This window comes from Penicillium malachiteum (genome assembly GCF_028827825.1).
Source record: "Penicillium malachiteum strain IBT 17515 chromosome Unknown utg000002l:1.0-8849297.0:1.0-8852440.0, whole genome shotgun sequence".
Classification (NCBI taxonomy): Eukaryota; Fungi; Ascomycota; class Eurotiomycetes; order Eurotiales; family Aspergillaceae; genus Penicillium; species Penicillium malachiteum.
The window spans coordinates 7,696,583-7,711,040 of record NW_026643095.1 but is presented as its reverse complement, the minus strand read 5'-3'; the positions used below and the strand labels follow the sequence as shown (position 1 = coordinate 7,711,040).

General features: G+C 45.5%; 6 protein-coding genes across 6 annotated transcripts; 1 reads left to right on the top strand and 5 right to left on the bottom strand.

Moving 5' to 3' along the window:
* Positions 1 to 265: 265 nt before the first annotated feature.
* On the bottom strand, positions 266 to 1,449 carry N7483_005871 (uncharacterized protein; the record flags this gene model as incomplete). Its single annotated transcript, XM_057089308.1, has 3 exons — positions 266 to 781; positions 853 to 1,078; positions 1,250 to 1,449. 3 exons carry the CDS (start codon positions 1,447 to 1,449, stop codon positions 266 to 268), a joined length of 942 nt encoding a protein of 313 aa, XP_056949137.1.
* Positions 1,450 to 2,279: 830 nt separating this feature from the next.
* On the bottom strand, positions 2,280 to 2,630 carry N7483_005870 (Mg2+ transporter protein CorA-like/Zinc transport protein ZntB; the record flags this gene model as incomplete). Its single annotated transcript, XM_057089307.1, has 3 exons — positions 2,280 to 2,288; positions 2,378 to 2,552; positions 2,608 to 2,630. 3 exons carry the CDS (start codon positions 2,628 to 2,630, stop codon positions 2,280 to 2,282), a joined length of 207 nt encoding a protein of 68 aa, XP_056949136.1.
* Positions 2,631 to 3,210: 580 nt separating this feature from the next.
* N7483_005869 (uncharacterized protein) lies at positions 3,211 to 4,023 on the bottom strand (the record flags this gene model as incomplete). The annotated part of the gene is made up of 1 exon (XM_057089306.1): positions 3,211 to 4,023. The coding sequence occupies one exon, from the start codon at positions 4,021 to 4,023 to the stop codon at positions 3,211 to 3,213; it is 813 nt and encodes a 270-aa protein (XP_056949135.1).
* A 2,681-nt stretch (positions 4,024 to 6,704) lies between these two features.
* Positions 6,705 to 8,862, top strand: N7483_005868 (uncharacterized protein; the record flags this gene model as incomplete). The annotated part of the gene is made up of 3 exons (XM_057089305.1): positions 6,705 to 6,753; positions 6,883 to 7,561; positions 7,656 to 8,862. 3 exons carry the CDS (start codon positions 6,705 to 6,707, stop codon positions 8,860 to 8,862), a joined length of 1,935 nt encoding a protein of 644 aa, XP_056949134.1.
* A 620-nt stretch (positions 8,863 to 9,482) lies between these two features.
* N7483_005867 (class I SAM-dependent methyltransferase) lies at positions 9,483 to 10,505 on the bottom strand (the record flags this gene model as incomplete). Its single annotated transcript, XM_057089304.1, has 4 exons — positions 9,483 to 9,883; positions 9,951 to 10,201; positions 10,279 to 10,411; positions 10,472 to 10,505. The coding sequence occupies 4 exons, from the start codon at positions 10,503 to 10,505 to the stop codon at positions 9,483 to 9,485; spliced, it is 819 nt and encodes a 272-aa protein (XP_056949133.1).
* A 1,535-nt stretch (positions 10,506 to 12,040) lies between these two features.
* On the bottom strand, positions 12,041 to 13,823 carry N7483_005866 (DUF895 domain membrane protein; the record flags this gene model as incomplete). The annotated part of the gene is made up of 4 exons (XM_057089303.1): positions 12,041 to 12,335; positions 12,411 to 13,033; positions 13,092 to 13,406; positions 13,539 to 13,823. 4 exons carry the CDS (start codon positions 13,821 to 13,823, stop codon positions 12,041 to 12,043), a joined length of 1,518 nt encoding a protein of 505 aa, XP_056949132.1.
* Positions 13,824 to 14,458: the final 635 nt, after the last annotated feature.

Here is a 14,458-nt window from a genome sequence, read left to right as displayed (position 1 = left end):
AAACACCAGCTAGAATTTGTTCCAACTTCTGGTGGAAGGATGATAGGTCTTGTTCGATGTTTTTGAGGTAAAGTTCTGGGAACTACTCTTCTTGTTAGTATACGTGGAGCGAATATAAGGAAGAATTAATTAGGTTCGTAATGCCTGACATCTTCAGTTGCAATCCTCATTGCCGCACCGTAAAATCTCCCAACTGCCCAAGATGAGCAGCTATCTTGATAATACTGAGGGGTAGATGCATTCAGAACTCCGAGGATTTTTGAAATCACCTGCTTTTTAATCCCCATTTTGCTCTTTCCTCCGAAAACCCACCATGTTCATCCAACTGTATCAATTTGACTTGGGCTCGCGCCATGAGCGCTTCCAGTGGCACTCTGGAGAATTCTGGAACATCTTGTACTGCTGCTAGCTCCCCGGCATGCTTGACGGACCATAAAGCTAGCTCATCTTGGTCCTCTAGCAGCGCCTGAATCTTGCTGTCGATGTCTTTGAAGCGATCAGGAACCCCTGGCTGACTGTGAGAAACATCAATCTGTATCCCGACCGTCGTATTGGATTCCCAGGCAAAGATAGGACAAGGCTTTGTTTCCTCGCTAGAATCAGGTGATGATTTATTTTCTGGTTGACCATCGCTATTTGAAGAAGATAATGTATCATCCATTCCTCCCGGTGAGAGACCGGTGAATGAAGCGAACTTTCGGCTCTTTGAAAGTATTTCCGTAGCTTTGGGAGCTATACCGTCTGCGGATGGGGATTTGTCCCTTAGAAAGCTCGTTGTTGACTGGAATATGCGATTAGTCAATAGTATCAGTCGATATTGTCATGAGGAAAGATAATCCATCTATTTATTACACCTATTGTCCAAACATCATCGCGGTCCTGGTAATAAAAGGGGTTTAATCCATCAATACTTCCCGCCCTCTGGGGAATAACCAAATAGTCCAGGATGTTCAAGGATGAAGATCCAACATCGGCGGATACTTGTAGGTTGTTATCATCATCATCATCAGCTATATAGTCCCAGACGTTAACATCCGAACTTTGATCCGTCCGGGCTATCGACTCAAGGGACTCGGTTCTCGTTGGGACTGTCAAGTCTATCGTCGATTTTGAGTTTATCTCTTGGACAGAGACCTCCTGAGCTGGCTGTATTAGAGAATGATTTCTTTCTGGACGTAGTTAGCCTACTGATGATTATGTGCTAGTTCCCACACATGGAAAGATTCGATGTGTTCCACTTTCTTGCCACTGGTTTGTGCCAGCTGTGGACTCAAGATTGATCTCCGTAAGATCATTTTTATCGTCAACAATATCAATATCAATTTTCTGCGTTGGGGCTTTTGGTAGAATTGAGTCGAGAGGTGGAATTGAGGAATGGTCGTCATCATCCTCATCCGTGGCATCCCCAACGAAGCTCTGAAGATCGGTATTCTTTCGCAAGAGTTTCATGGCAATATTTTCGTCATCATCTTTTCACAAAAGGACAATATCCTCTGACTCAAGCTCCTTGGTCAAGCTATCGGTCCCATCGACGTTAGGGTCTCAAGGAAGCTTTGGCACCGAAACCAGAATCTGGACTTTGCTGCGATGTATCCATATCCACAGATTCTATGAAATCTTAAGCATCCGTAGCCTCAGGCTGATATTTGAGGGGAAATGATTTTGGACTTTCAGACAGCTTCTGTGGTGAGAATGCCTCCAATTGAACCTTTTCGTTTGTTGTTTTCTCGCTCAAGGAATGTGGAGTGACGGGTCATGGGACCACAGTTACCGCTGAGCTCTCACTCCCTGCCGAGAATTTATTTGGGTATGGACTGGCTGATATTTGAAGCATCGGAGGCTCCAGTGGAGCCGGGTATCTGCTCCTGAGCTCGATCTTGCAACCAGGAAAAACCTTTTGGTCCCATTCAGAGGGAGTAATCGGCCCGTTAGGACCAAACAGATTATATAGCCCAGGGAGGGTATCAAGTCATTGTTTTGCACCTGTTTCCGTGGCTCAGGAGGAACTTGGCCATTTGATTTCTGGTACATTGGGGAATATATTGGTGACATATGTTGCGCAGGCGGTATGTGTGTTGGTACTTGGCCAGCCTGAGGTTCAGATTCTAGAGATTGTTCTTTTTTCTTAAGTCGGATATGAATAACAACATCCTCATTCTTTGTTCTTTTAGTAAGTTGAGACCAGTTCTTCTCTGACACTGGCTCCATGTTCGATTGCAATTCGTAGCTTTCTTTCCAGGCGTCATCATATAGCGATATTGACATGGAGTTTTCTTGTCCTAGAGCTCCTACGAACATGTAAATAAATTCTTTTAATATCTCAGCGTCAGTAAGCTTAATTGAATTGATCGGGAAAACATCCTGTCATGTCACCTACAAACCATGTCTGGCACCGCTTCTTGGGTAGGCAGCACTCATTGCCGTCAAGATCGACAACCCGAACTTGAGCGGCCTCCGCAGCCAATCCAGGATTCTCGGCCTTTTCGAATACAAGGTAATCTCCTTGAAGCTCCTTCAAGTCCGTGGGGCTCATACTCAGAAGAACGTCTTGTCTGATATTAGCAATCAACAAGCCTCTCCAATATATTCATGATACTTAGAACTTACTTCCGTTGATCAGGAGCATCCATGCTTGTGGTACATGCAATGCATCATTTGACTCACCAGACTCAAGAACTGTTTGGCGCTCATCCTGATTTGTGGTTGATTCAAACGAGTATTGAAATTGAAGAAGACTTCTCACGGGATGAGCAAATGTATCAGAACCATTAAAAAAACCAAGAGATTAAAAAGCCAAGAAAGGAAAAGCAAAAAAGGTAACAGAGCACCGCCTATCAGACTCCTCAGCAAAGAAACTATCACTTTCTGGGAAGAAATTCATGGCCATCGAATCAAAGTATTTCCCATGGATAAAGCTATTCTCCTTCAGGTGAAGACGCTTGAAAGCGGACCATATCAGAAACCGAGTTGCCTCTGAAAGGTTATTGAGTCTTTGTGCTTCGTTCTAATATTTAAAGTAGTTAGAGAACCGCTGGAAGCTTATTCGAGAACAGCCTTGGAAAACCTTGAGGCTCATAGAACTGCTCTTAATGTGGCTTAGAGAAATCCCAGTTAGTTAAGTGCCTTATTAGTGGGAATACTGTCGGCGAGAACCTTTAGCTTACATCCACCGTGTTTGAGGCTCAGGTAGACTGCCTTCGCCACCAAATATCAGCTTTGCAAAGTCAAGGCTATTTGATCAGAATTTGGAATGAGCTTGGTTTGGATGATCTCATAATCTTCTCGATAAATGAACTCTTCTCCGTAATTGAATGTTGGCTGGGTTTGTACCCTCGGGTTGGGAAGCAGGAGACTGTCCTTTCCTTGATCTTGGGCTGCGAGTGAAGGATGGGGGATTTTGATGTGACAGTTGACTGTAGCTTTTGATCTCTCGAATTCATCGGTGACATCGTTGTTGCAATCTATGAAACTAGGATGATGAAGAGGATCGCAGGTTTGTGTAATGCTAGGGGGCGCCAAAGGTACGGCCTGAACCTTGCTTTCCCGAATTTTTGTTTCGGACAAACCAGGAGGGTCTAGTGCTGGTGTATTGAATGCGCCCGGGGCATACGGGAGAAGCGGTGGATAGTAAGTCGGGTAATACTGATAACTTGAAGCTAGATATGGTGAGTGGCATTGGTAATATGCATTGGGGCTGTAAGGCGGATAGGATGGGTAAGGGAAGTAAGGCGAGGAGTACGGATAAGAGGGGTGACGAGGGCCTGAAAATTGCTGCGGCTGATATTTTTTTCCTCCTCCGGTGGCTGGTGGTGTTGTTAAAGCCCCGAAGCTTGATACTGATCGTGGGTTGCGTGCCAGTGGAGACGCGAAAGACGGTATAATGGGCGGGGCTCTGGGCCTTGGGTCGGATCTCACATAGCCTCCCACATTGTTTCGTAATGAAGATGACGAAGAGGATAATAAGGGTGAATAACCGCGAATTTTTGATCCATTCTCTGTGTCGTTTGCATCAGAAATCTCCATCATTGCACACACCTGGGCAAAAATAACAGTCCTAGTAAGCCTCCTTGTATCAATGTTGCGGAGATCGGGGCTCACACATCTAAATAAAACAAAAGATCCAATAATCACTGTAGTCTCCGAGCTTGCATGTACTGTATACATGCATGACCATCAACTAAACACGGTACTGGCTGGTTTGTTGTGGTCGAGTAGAAGTAGCCCCACAGAGATGTGTTGGCATCTGCAGCCGAAACTGTGCCTCTGGTCACATCATGATCCTGTCCCAATGAGTTATGTAGCAGCATTTCACACTCTTAAGGTGCTAGACATGGAACCAGACTCTTCTACCCGTTGAGACATCTGGATTCACTGATTATTGGGAGACATGAAGTCTTGGTAACTTGAACCAGTTGATACTTCTGGGTGTGAAATAGATAAGGAGCCTTCCACTGCTATGAGTACTAGTGTCTTGAGTTGGTTTCCTCAATTCAGACCGTCTGGGCTATCTGCACTGATCGATGCAGGTGTAAACCGTGGAAATCTGGAAACTGGGGATTTCCATCTTGCAAGGTTAGGGTTAAGTACTACTAGTAGATAACCTCAAAACTCAAATTAAACCCCCAAACATTTGAAGCTCTCCACATAAATTCAGTTCGATGTTACCAGTTGACATCATGGGGCTCATGTTGTTCAAGCTTTGGAGGGGATCGAGATATAAGCACTTGAGCGAAATTCTAGACGCGCCAACTGGTTGGAATATGCCATGTCTAACTGATCTGATTAGATCCTTGAAAACGCCGTTCATGACCTCAAGTGCTTCATAGAAATCGGCCAAATAGGTAAAGAAAAAAAATACATCCATTGAATACTCGAACCTTGGAAATTGTCAAACACTGGAAGCTACCCAGGTGGCTAGGTAAATTTTGTGCCGCCGTCCACGGGTATGAGCTACTCCGGTGATTCAAGTTGAGGCGGATACCGCCCATTACTATAAAGGGCTTATAACTCAAGAATTACATGCACTCCAGGACTCCGAGTCCGTCACCTGGGCAGGTGTTAACCCAAGTTTGTGTAGACAACATCAATGACATTGGCAACGCAATCGGATGATGACAGTATTTTTATTTTATTAAGCTTGATGTTTTCAGGCACTGGCATCAAACTAGAAGACGGTGGCCCGGAGTTACCACATAGGGATAGTATGTATCTAAAATCTAGGATTGCGAGTGCCCACTATGGAGTAGATAGCCTGGACTTATCCCCTGATGGAAGGAAGCCGAGGTGTCAAACTTCAACAGTGTTTAAATAGGCAACAAATTTCTAATTAGCACGCCAGGCTGTATGTTGATCTGGTTTGTTGTCAATTCTGCTATCAAAATGGATGTTCTAGGTAAAATAACTACGCTGAGTAAGAGGCGGAATCCGGGGCTCCGGGGCTCCTCGGAGGCGATGAGACCACCAATGGGCACCTCGGCACCCCTAGTGGATGCCGAGGTTTTGGGTAATGATCCTAAGCTAGGGCGCAAATAGAAACTTCGCACATGTGGGGGGCAGAACCTTGGAGGATTTGAGGAAGGGAGGATTCCTTCCGCCACATCCGCCAGATCCTCATTTGAGCCACAGAATAGAATGTGGGGGACTGAGAGGCACTCCTGATTGGGAATTACTACTCCAGAAGGGGTTTCCACTGCCAAGGTAAGTTTTGTTTTCCTAGGTGCCTAATTTATGCCAGCACTTGAGTGCATTATTTGTGGCTGTGACTGACCCGCAGCGTGAGATTGCTACTCTGTACGGAGTATCCCAAGTCCTAGGCCACCCAGGGATTCATTTTGATTCTGTATGACATCGGGAACATTGAAAGGCACGTTGTAATATTCAAGGACAAGGGATAGGTACTAGCGGACTGTATAGTTAGTACTCCATAGTGAAGTGCGAGATCAATTTAAGAGGTAAGACTCTACGAAAAAAAGCGCGATAACATTCTAACCAAAACTAGTAGAAAAAAACAAATAATATTCTCTTCAAATTGATTGCTAGGTGGGGAGACAAAGCTCACATTGCAGGTCACTAAACTGTCAAGATACAAATACCTTTTTAGGTAATACTTATTCAAGCATTTCTTTTGATCCTGAAATCCTTTCAGCCACAGCTGAGCTCCTTGTCAACACGCAAAAATGCCCAATCCATTAGCTGACCCTCTAATTCTCCTCCTCTCTTGAAACCATGCGAGCATTTCACTGTGACATCTGAAAAAGAAACCCCTGGCTAGCGTGGCTTCTGTATCACTTCAGCCTTGTAGGGGCCAAAAGGAGGTATCACACGATGCTGAAATGGGATAAAAAAAATCATCACCCATTACTGCGAGTGGGTATCATTTGGGGGCCATAGCGAATAGTATAGAGTACACCGCCTCACGGAGTCACGGAGAGCCTCGGAGGGTTCAATATCCACCGGCTTTGACATCACCAGGTTCTTAGGGTCTAAGCCCCCACTCATTCGGTTCACTATGATTCGTCCATCACTGGGAACGCTAATACACTATTTAAGGGATGAACATACCAAGAGCTCAATATCGGGGCTAAGCATCCGGCTCGTCCGGTGCATAAATAAATTTAGGCACCCCTAGCTGCCCTTTCTGCTGATCGTTGCATCACTTTCTTTCTCTCTATACCCTGTGAAAGTGAGGTTGTTGCAGACTCAACATGAAAGTCTCAGCGCTGATTGGCGCCATTGGGCTAGCCGCTCTGCCTGGTATGTGATATGATGTGTTCCATTTTGTTTCATTTGAAGTCTATGCACCGCGGCATTATGGTAGCGGTATCAAGACTGCTTCAACAATTCAAGTGTGAGATTGCTAATTCATTCTATTCAAATTTCCAGGTGCAGTCGCAGAACAAAGCAAATTCGAAAGAGACAGTGCTCAGCTTGCGGCCGATGTTATTCGTCGTGCTCTCCCCAATGCCCCTAACGGATACACACCAACCAATGTGACCTGCCCTTCAAGCAAACCATCGATTCGAAGTGCTGCCAAGCTCTCGCCAAATGAGACCTCATGGCTTGAGATCCGACGTAACAAGACCCTTACGCCTATGAAAGAATTTTTCAACCATGTTTCCGTCGGAGGATACGATGTCGGCTCGTACATTGATAAACACTCGTCGAACATTTCGAATATCCCCAACATCGCCATTGCTGTGTCGGGTGGTGGGTACCGTGCGATGCTCAACGGTGCCGGTGCTCTCAAGGCTTATGATAGTCGAGTTACAAATGCCACTACCACCGGCCACTTGGGTGGACTGCTGCAGTCATCTACCTATGTTGCTGGTCTGAGTGGTGGCAGTTGGTTGGTTGGCTCCATCTTTATAAATAACTTTACTTCAGTTGCGGATCTGCAGACATACTCTTCTGGGGAGGTTTGGCAACTTGGAAACAACGTCTTCGAAGGCCCAGATACTGGTGGTATCCAGCTGCTAGATTCTGCGGACTATTATAAGAACCTGGCTGAAGCAATTGAGGATAAGAGAGACGCTGGTTTCGATGTCTCCATTACTGACGTTTGGTATGTAAAATGCTCTTTTACATTGTATTGTAACTGGGAATTCAACCAGGATGAGATATTTTATATCATATCAATGCTGACTATTTTGATATAGGGGTCGTTCTCTGGCCTTTCAGATGTTTAATGCCACTGAAGGTGGAATCGACTACACCTGGTCATCTATCGCTGAAACCCAAGACTTCAAGGATGGTAACTACCCAATGCCACTGGTTGTTACCGACAGCCGTTACCCAGGCCAAGTTCTCGCATCCTTGAACGCGACTATCTTCGAGTTCAACCCTTGGGAATTTGGATCATTCGATCCTACAGTCTATGGATTTGCTCCCCTGGAATATCTTGGCTCTCACTTTGAGAACGGCTCAGTCCCCAGCAATGGGACCTGTGTTCGTGGGTATGATAATGCCGGTTTCGTCATTGGATCATCTGCTACCCTCTTCAACGAGGTCATAACGGAGCTGGGAAGTAACTCCTCGACGATTACCGCCTGGGCAGAAGATATTCTCAAGGATCTCTTTGATTCGATCGACAGCACCGACAAGGATATCGCTGAGTACAACCCCAACCCATTCTACGGATACAACCCAGATTCCTCGCCCTTTGCCAACGAAGAAACCCTGAACATCTGCGATGGTGGAGAGGATGGAGAGAACGTTCCCCTTCACCCGCTCATCCAGCCCGAGCGCGCAGTTGACATCATCTTCGCCTACGATGCCTCTGCGGATACCGACAATAACTGGCCCAATGGAACCTCTCTTGTGGCTACCTACGAGCGCAGCTTGAACAGCAGTGGAATTGCAAACGGCACCGCATTCCCAGCCATCCCAGATCAGAACACCTTTGTCAACCTGGGCCTGAACACCCGACCCACCTTCTTCGGCTGCAACAGCTCAAACATTACAGGTCCTGCGCCTATCGTCGTGTACCTCCCCAACTACCCCTACACTTCTCAATCCAACACATCGACATACCAGATGACCTACGAGGATTGGCAGCGTGACAACATCATCACAAACGCCTACGAGGTCGTCACCATGGGTAACGGTACCCGTGATGGTAACTTTACTGCCTGTGTTGGCTGTGCCATTCTGAGCCGTTCTTTTGAGCGCACCGGTACCGATCTCCCTGATATCTGTGACCAGTGCTTCACAAACTACTGCTGGAACGGAACCACCAACGCCACTGATCCCGTCGCCTACGCTCCAGCTGACTTGATGGCATCCTCGGATGCTAGCTTCACCATGATGCCTACCATCTTGTCTTCTGTGGTGGCATTTGGTGTGGCTATTTTCGCCCTGGCATAAATTGGTGATGCATAATGATTTGCAAGCTTTGCGCAATCTACTTTCCCGCATTTAACCTCACATCATCCTGCACTCTCGCGCTATTGCGCCATGATTTACGGGCTTTTTTTTTGCTTTTTGAAAAGCTGTACGACTATATATATACCCCTAGGGAGATTTACAAACCATACTTTGCAATATATGCACATTTTTCGATGACCTTCAAGTTCGCCTCATATCTAATTATGTAGATACTAGTAGTTATACTCAATATTACTGCTAGTGGTTAGGCACTATCAGTAGTACCGGGCATAGCATCCATTCAAGTTCTCACGTAGACCTCGGAAGTTAAAGATACTAGGTATGTAGTATTAAGCAACAAGTTCATAGGTATGAATGGAAGATAACCTCAAGCTTCAAGTTCAGCATTTGAAGTTGGAAGAGGCTTTGGCGGTCCAAGAAGAACTTGAAAGTATGAGGGCTCGGGATATTGATTTCACACATGCATGCCCAGAACAAACCTTGGACCCTTTTACTAGTTTCACAATTTATACAAGAATTTGACATTTGACATTTGGATGTGACTCCAGATAACAGCGAATCTGGCGGACAGTAATACCCTTCTATTAGTCAATGCTCATTCAAAGTGGTTTTTGACCAACCACTACAACACGAGTGAAATCCCAGGCTGCTCCCTCTCTCGTCTCACGAAGAACCTCTGGAAGAATCTTCTTAATCCACTCCGCCCACTCAGTACTCTGTGCCTTGCGAGCCAGAAATTCATGGATCAACAGGTTACACTCGTGAAGAGGCATAATAATTTCGAGCGATGGATCTTTAAAATCAGCATCAATGGAGCTTAGACCGTGCTCACGGAAATCATCTGTAAGTCTTGCAATCCAAGTTGGCTTTAAGCGCTCATCCCTTGGTTGACTAATAGTCATCAAGTTTGTCAGAGCTTCTGTTTTCTTATCCGGGGTGGTTGTTCTAACGCGCCAAGATAGGATATCTGGCTCAGACCATTGAATGTAATTACCTGGTTCTTTGTGCATCACACTCAATTAGCATATTGGTCAAATCATGGGTGATATTCCAAAAGTGTTACTTACTCAACAGCTTCAGTAGATTATCCATTGCTGTCTTCATATGGTCATTTTTGAGGACAAAGGCAAATAGTCGAATATGGACAATGTCGTAGACTCCAGTCAGATCCTCAGGAACCTCGGACATAAGGTCAAACCTCCGGAGAGTCATGTTTTTTGGTAGCCATTCCTTGGGTGGAGCAGCCTCAGATGAAATATCCAATCCATCGAGGGAGACGGTGGAAGGGAGCTGGCGAGCCAAATCTGTAAGCCAGATACTGTGCGTGCGGGTCAAAATCAGCATAATATAACATGAGATATTCGAAATAAAAATATCAATGCTGGACCATATTACCCGGTTCCTGTTCCAACATCGGCAACTCTCAGATTGGGGTTGTCTGTAGGGATAGAAGGGTGAACTAGGTACCCATGCATCTCCCGCAGAAGATAATGATGAAGATTCATCCTGTCAGTGATAATGTTGTCAGCTCAAGTAATTCTCATAGGTCATATCATACTTATTGTTATAAGGGTATGGGTTCCCATACCGGTCGTTGTCGAGGTAGTCTCGAGTGAAAACATAGTTGTCAGCCATTTTGAAGCGCAGAGATGAGCGACAAAAACAATGGGATCGTCCGAAGAGTGAGTGATTCTTAGTAAAAGATACCAAGTTCAGTATAATATGAAAACAAGATTTCAAGAAGATAAAAAATGAATTTAAGAGCTGTCTGAATGAAACAAAATGCACATGCCCAGGTGGGCGCCTGGGCATTTATGTAGCTTGATTCAGGCCTGGAGTGGTCAGGGATTAGAGGTACTCTCCACAACTAGAGAGAAAGATCAACGATCATTGATTCCAAAGTCGACAAGAGCTCAGAGGAAACGTCATCTAAAGTGGAGATCAAAAGAGGCCCACAAGCTGCCCAGGTACATTCAGCCCTGGAGATTTAAAAAAGATCCCACATTCGAAGGAGAGAATCCCCATTCGAGGGTGAGTATTCAATGGTGGATTTTGGACTGCAGCTAATAATTCAAATTTCGAATCCAAGTTACATCCATCAATTGCTCCACACGCTACTTCTACTTTCATGCGTTGCTGGGACTCCATCCTCTAGAGGTCACAAATGCCGTAATAAGGTCAACTGGTGCCAAATATTGGCAGTATGTGCACGAAATACTCCGGTTGAAATAGCTCCAGGGCTATGTATTCACCCGTGGACTCATATGCAGTAAGCACACGCGTAGGTTCTCTCCAAGGCTGGCCCGGTAGATATGAATCGCATGTCATTATCAGCTCCACATTTGGAGAAGGCTTCACGTTGACAGGGATTAACGGGATGGGAGTTCAAGAAGAGGGTGGGCATTCCGATTTCGAGAACTCCAGATAAATCGAGTATCTATGGTGTTGGGGCCAAATGCATAGGTGGGGTTGGAGACAAAGAATCACCAGCTAGCGTGTGCTAGTACTTGGAGTACCTGGAAACAGTTGGTCAGTTAGATTGGGTCTTAGGCTTGACCTGAACCTGGACGTAATTTGAGATGCGAGGATGTAGATCCCAATTACATTTGAACGGGGACTTGCTAATGTTGGTCCCATGAACGCGTAGTTCGGACCACACATGTGCATGTACTCATAGATCTTCGACCACAAGGTCCACACCTCTCCAAACTTTCCCACAACTCGCAGTGTTTACCGACGAAGCCTTCCAATAGGGCTAAATCAGGCTGATTTACATGCAATGAGAGGGTGTTTGATAGTACTAGTAGTAAGCTAACATGCTATCGCAATGTTTCCGAGTTATTACTAGTAGACCACACATGCCAAGGTGAATTCCCGAGGCCTGAGGCTCGTCAGCACCCTTTTTAGACCTACAGGGCTATAGATAGCTTCAAGTTATGAATTTGACGCTCAGACATACCTACTACCTAGTAGTACTAATCAATCGTATCTCGATCTGAATTAGACGAATTTAAAACCTCCGAAGGTCTTTAGCAAACTTCCAAATGCCAGTGTGCATTTATTTAAATGCTCAAAGTGGATATTATGTATGTTTAATATTCATAAACTCATCTCTAATCCCAGATTCCATGCTTTGCTAAATTCGAAGAGACGCGGATCATGCTCCCAGTTTCTCAGGGTGATCGGCCGGTAAGACATCAGCAATCGTCTCATCCGTCCCAGCAAGATCATCCTCCACGGCAACATGATCTCTAATCTTCATAAAGATAACAGGAGCCGCGAAAATCAAAGATCCAGCCAGAAGAACCCAGTTACTGATGAACTCTTTCTTATATGAAAGCGACCGCGCGTCAAGATTATTGCTGACCGCAGCTCCAACAGACTGGATTCCCTTATAAAATCCAACATAGTTTGCAGACCGTCGTCCTGAGTTCGAGAGAGCTCCCATGAACCTATCAAGAAAGAGTACCACGATTAGCTTCAACCAGTCTCACCACAGAATAGGAGCCTAAGAAATAGTAACTCACCAGTAGATACTAGCCTGCCAAGCCGCATCATAAAACCCATAGAAGATATACAAAAACATCGGCCCCACATATCCACTCGAAGTCCAGTCCGTTGCCTCGAATCCCACTGCTTTCACGGATGCTCGTGTATAGGTTTTCTCGTACGCATATCCACCACCATAAATGGCAAACGTAAGCACAACAAGTACACCCCAGTTAATCTTTGCACGAACGGAGCGTCGCAGGCGCGTCATATCGAGTAAATTTCCCCAGATACCTGCTGCGACGATTTGCGCAAGCCAGTAGAGAAGACCATTCAATGCTTTGGTACGAGTTGTGAAGTGGGCGCTATTGACAGCGTTCTGCTGGTAGACGTAGAACCAGTTTGAGGAGAAGAACATCGGGAAAAGAAGGACAACAAATGGCTCGAAGCGTAGTGTTTCCCATAATCCCTTGAGTTCAGATTGCCAACTTGGGTTCTTCATTAGGATAACGCGAGATCCATCGGGTCGAACGATGTCGTTTGCATTGCAAAGGCAGACGGCGAGAACAGCACCAAAAGCCATGAGGACGATAAAACCAATGTAGGTACCATCTGAGACGGTGGCGTTGGTTGTCACATTAATGTTTTGACCTAGAGGGATCTGTGTAATGGCCATTGTTAGGATTAATGCGAAGACTCATTACGGATGAATATTTTACCAAACTACCGATCACCGCGCCCATATTGAAAATTCCCCAGAACCAAGCAAAGTACTTCCCTTTCTCTTCTTCGGATGGATAGGAGATCATGATAGTTCCCTGGGCGGTCCAGAGGAGTCCAGCGCAGATTCCGAGGAAGGCACCGGCGAAGAGATTGAAGCCGCTTACGCTGGCGTGGAGAGAGACGAGGAGACTAATTGCGTAGATGCAGTATCCTATTCCTCCGAAGGCGAGTGTCCATTTCACTCCGAGCTTATTGACGAATGTACCACCGAAGATACCGAAGACGGCGAATGCACTATACAAGGCGGTGTTCTAAATCAATTGTAGTTCCAAGGTTAGACGATGTTCTCGATGATGGTTATGTGAATCAATTGATCCATAGAAATGTGTATTGAAGTTCTTCAACTTGAAATACACATAAGGATTAGTCGTGTATTCACCCACCATATTGTCTGCCAATGTCGCATCTGTCCGTCCACCACCTCCCATCCCGTTCAATGCGTTAAACATGCCAGGACACATAAAGCAAACGAACGAGACAAATAGTAGTTGAGTTTTAGGCGATGCGTACCATGGAAGTCTCATTCCAAATATCCGAACTTGTCTATACTTCCAGCCGGAAGGAAGATCAGGAACTGTGCTTGCTTCTTGGTAATCGGCATCATGAGTAACATTCTGAGCTACCTCCGGGTTGCCGGCAGTTCCAATGGCTATATCTTCAGTGGCCATGTTGAAGAATGTCTAAGCTAACTCAGTCAGAGGAATATTTTCAAAAAGAAGCCGAAGAGGCGGGGAGAAGGAGTATTAAAGTATCATCATAATATTTCGCTGCCAGGTATTCAAAGGCCTGATCCTAGCCAATAAGGCATCCTCAGGGTCTCCAAAAAGTCTAAGTTGATGCCCAGATGTGCTCGAGCGCAGAATACTCAACTCCGGGCCTGATAAGCCACTTTTAACGGAGTAAGCAGACCGAAATTCTAATTATAGGGGGTCAATGGTCGCCTGATACACATTACATAATCACTAGACCACACAACGGGGAAGCCGAGTGCTCCACCCCCACAAAAACAAATGTTTGGTGGCCCTAAGCTAAAAATCAAACAAAGCTGAGTTTGATTCTGATCTACGGTGTGTGCTCAGGGTGACTTTTTACTTCAAGATCACTCACATGGCTTTTAAGTTAGATGTGATGCGGAGTGAAACATGGCTTAATTTGTACCTGACAGGGAAACACTATTGGCCGATACGAACGCTTTGGACCAAACCCGAATGTAACACTGCCAGGAAGATTGCATTGGCAGTGTCAAAGTGAAATGAACCCTATCATATTTTCTATCGTGTGGAGAGTTAATCTAGAGGCTTGA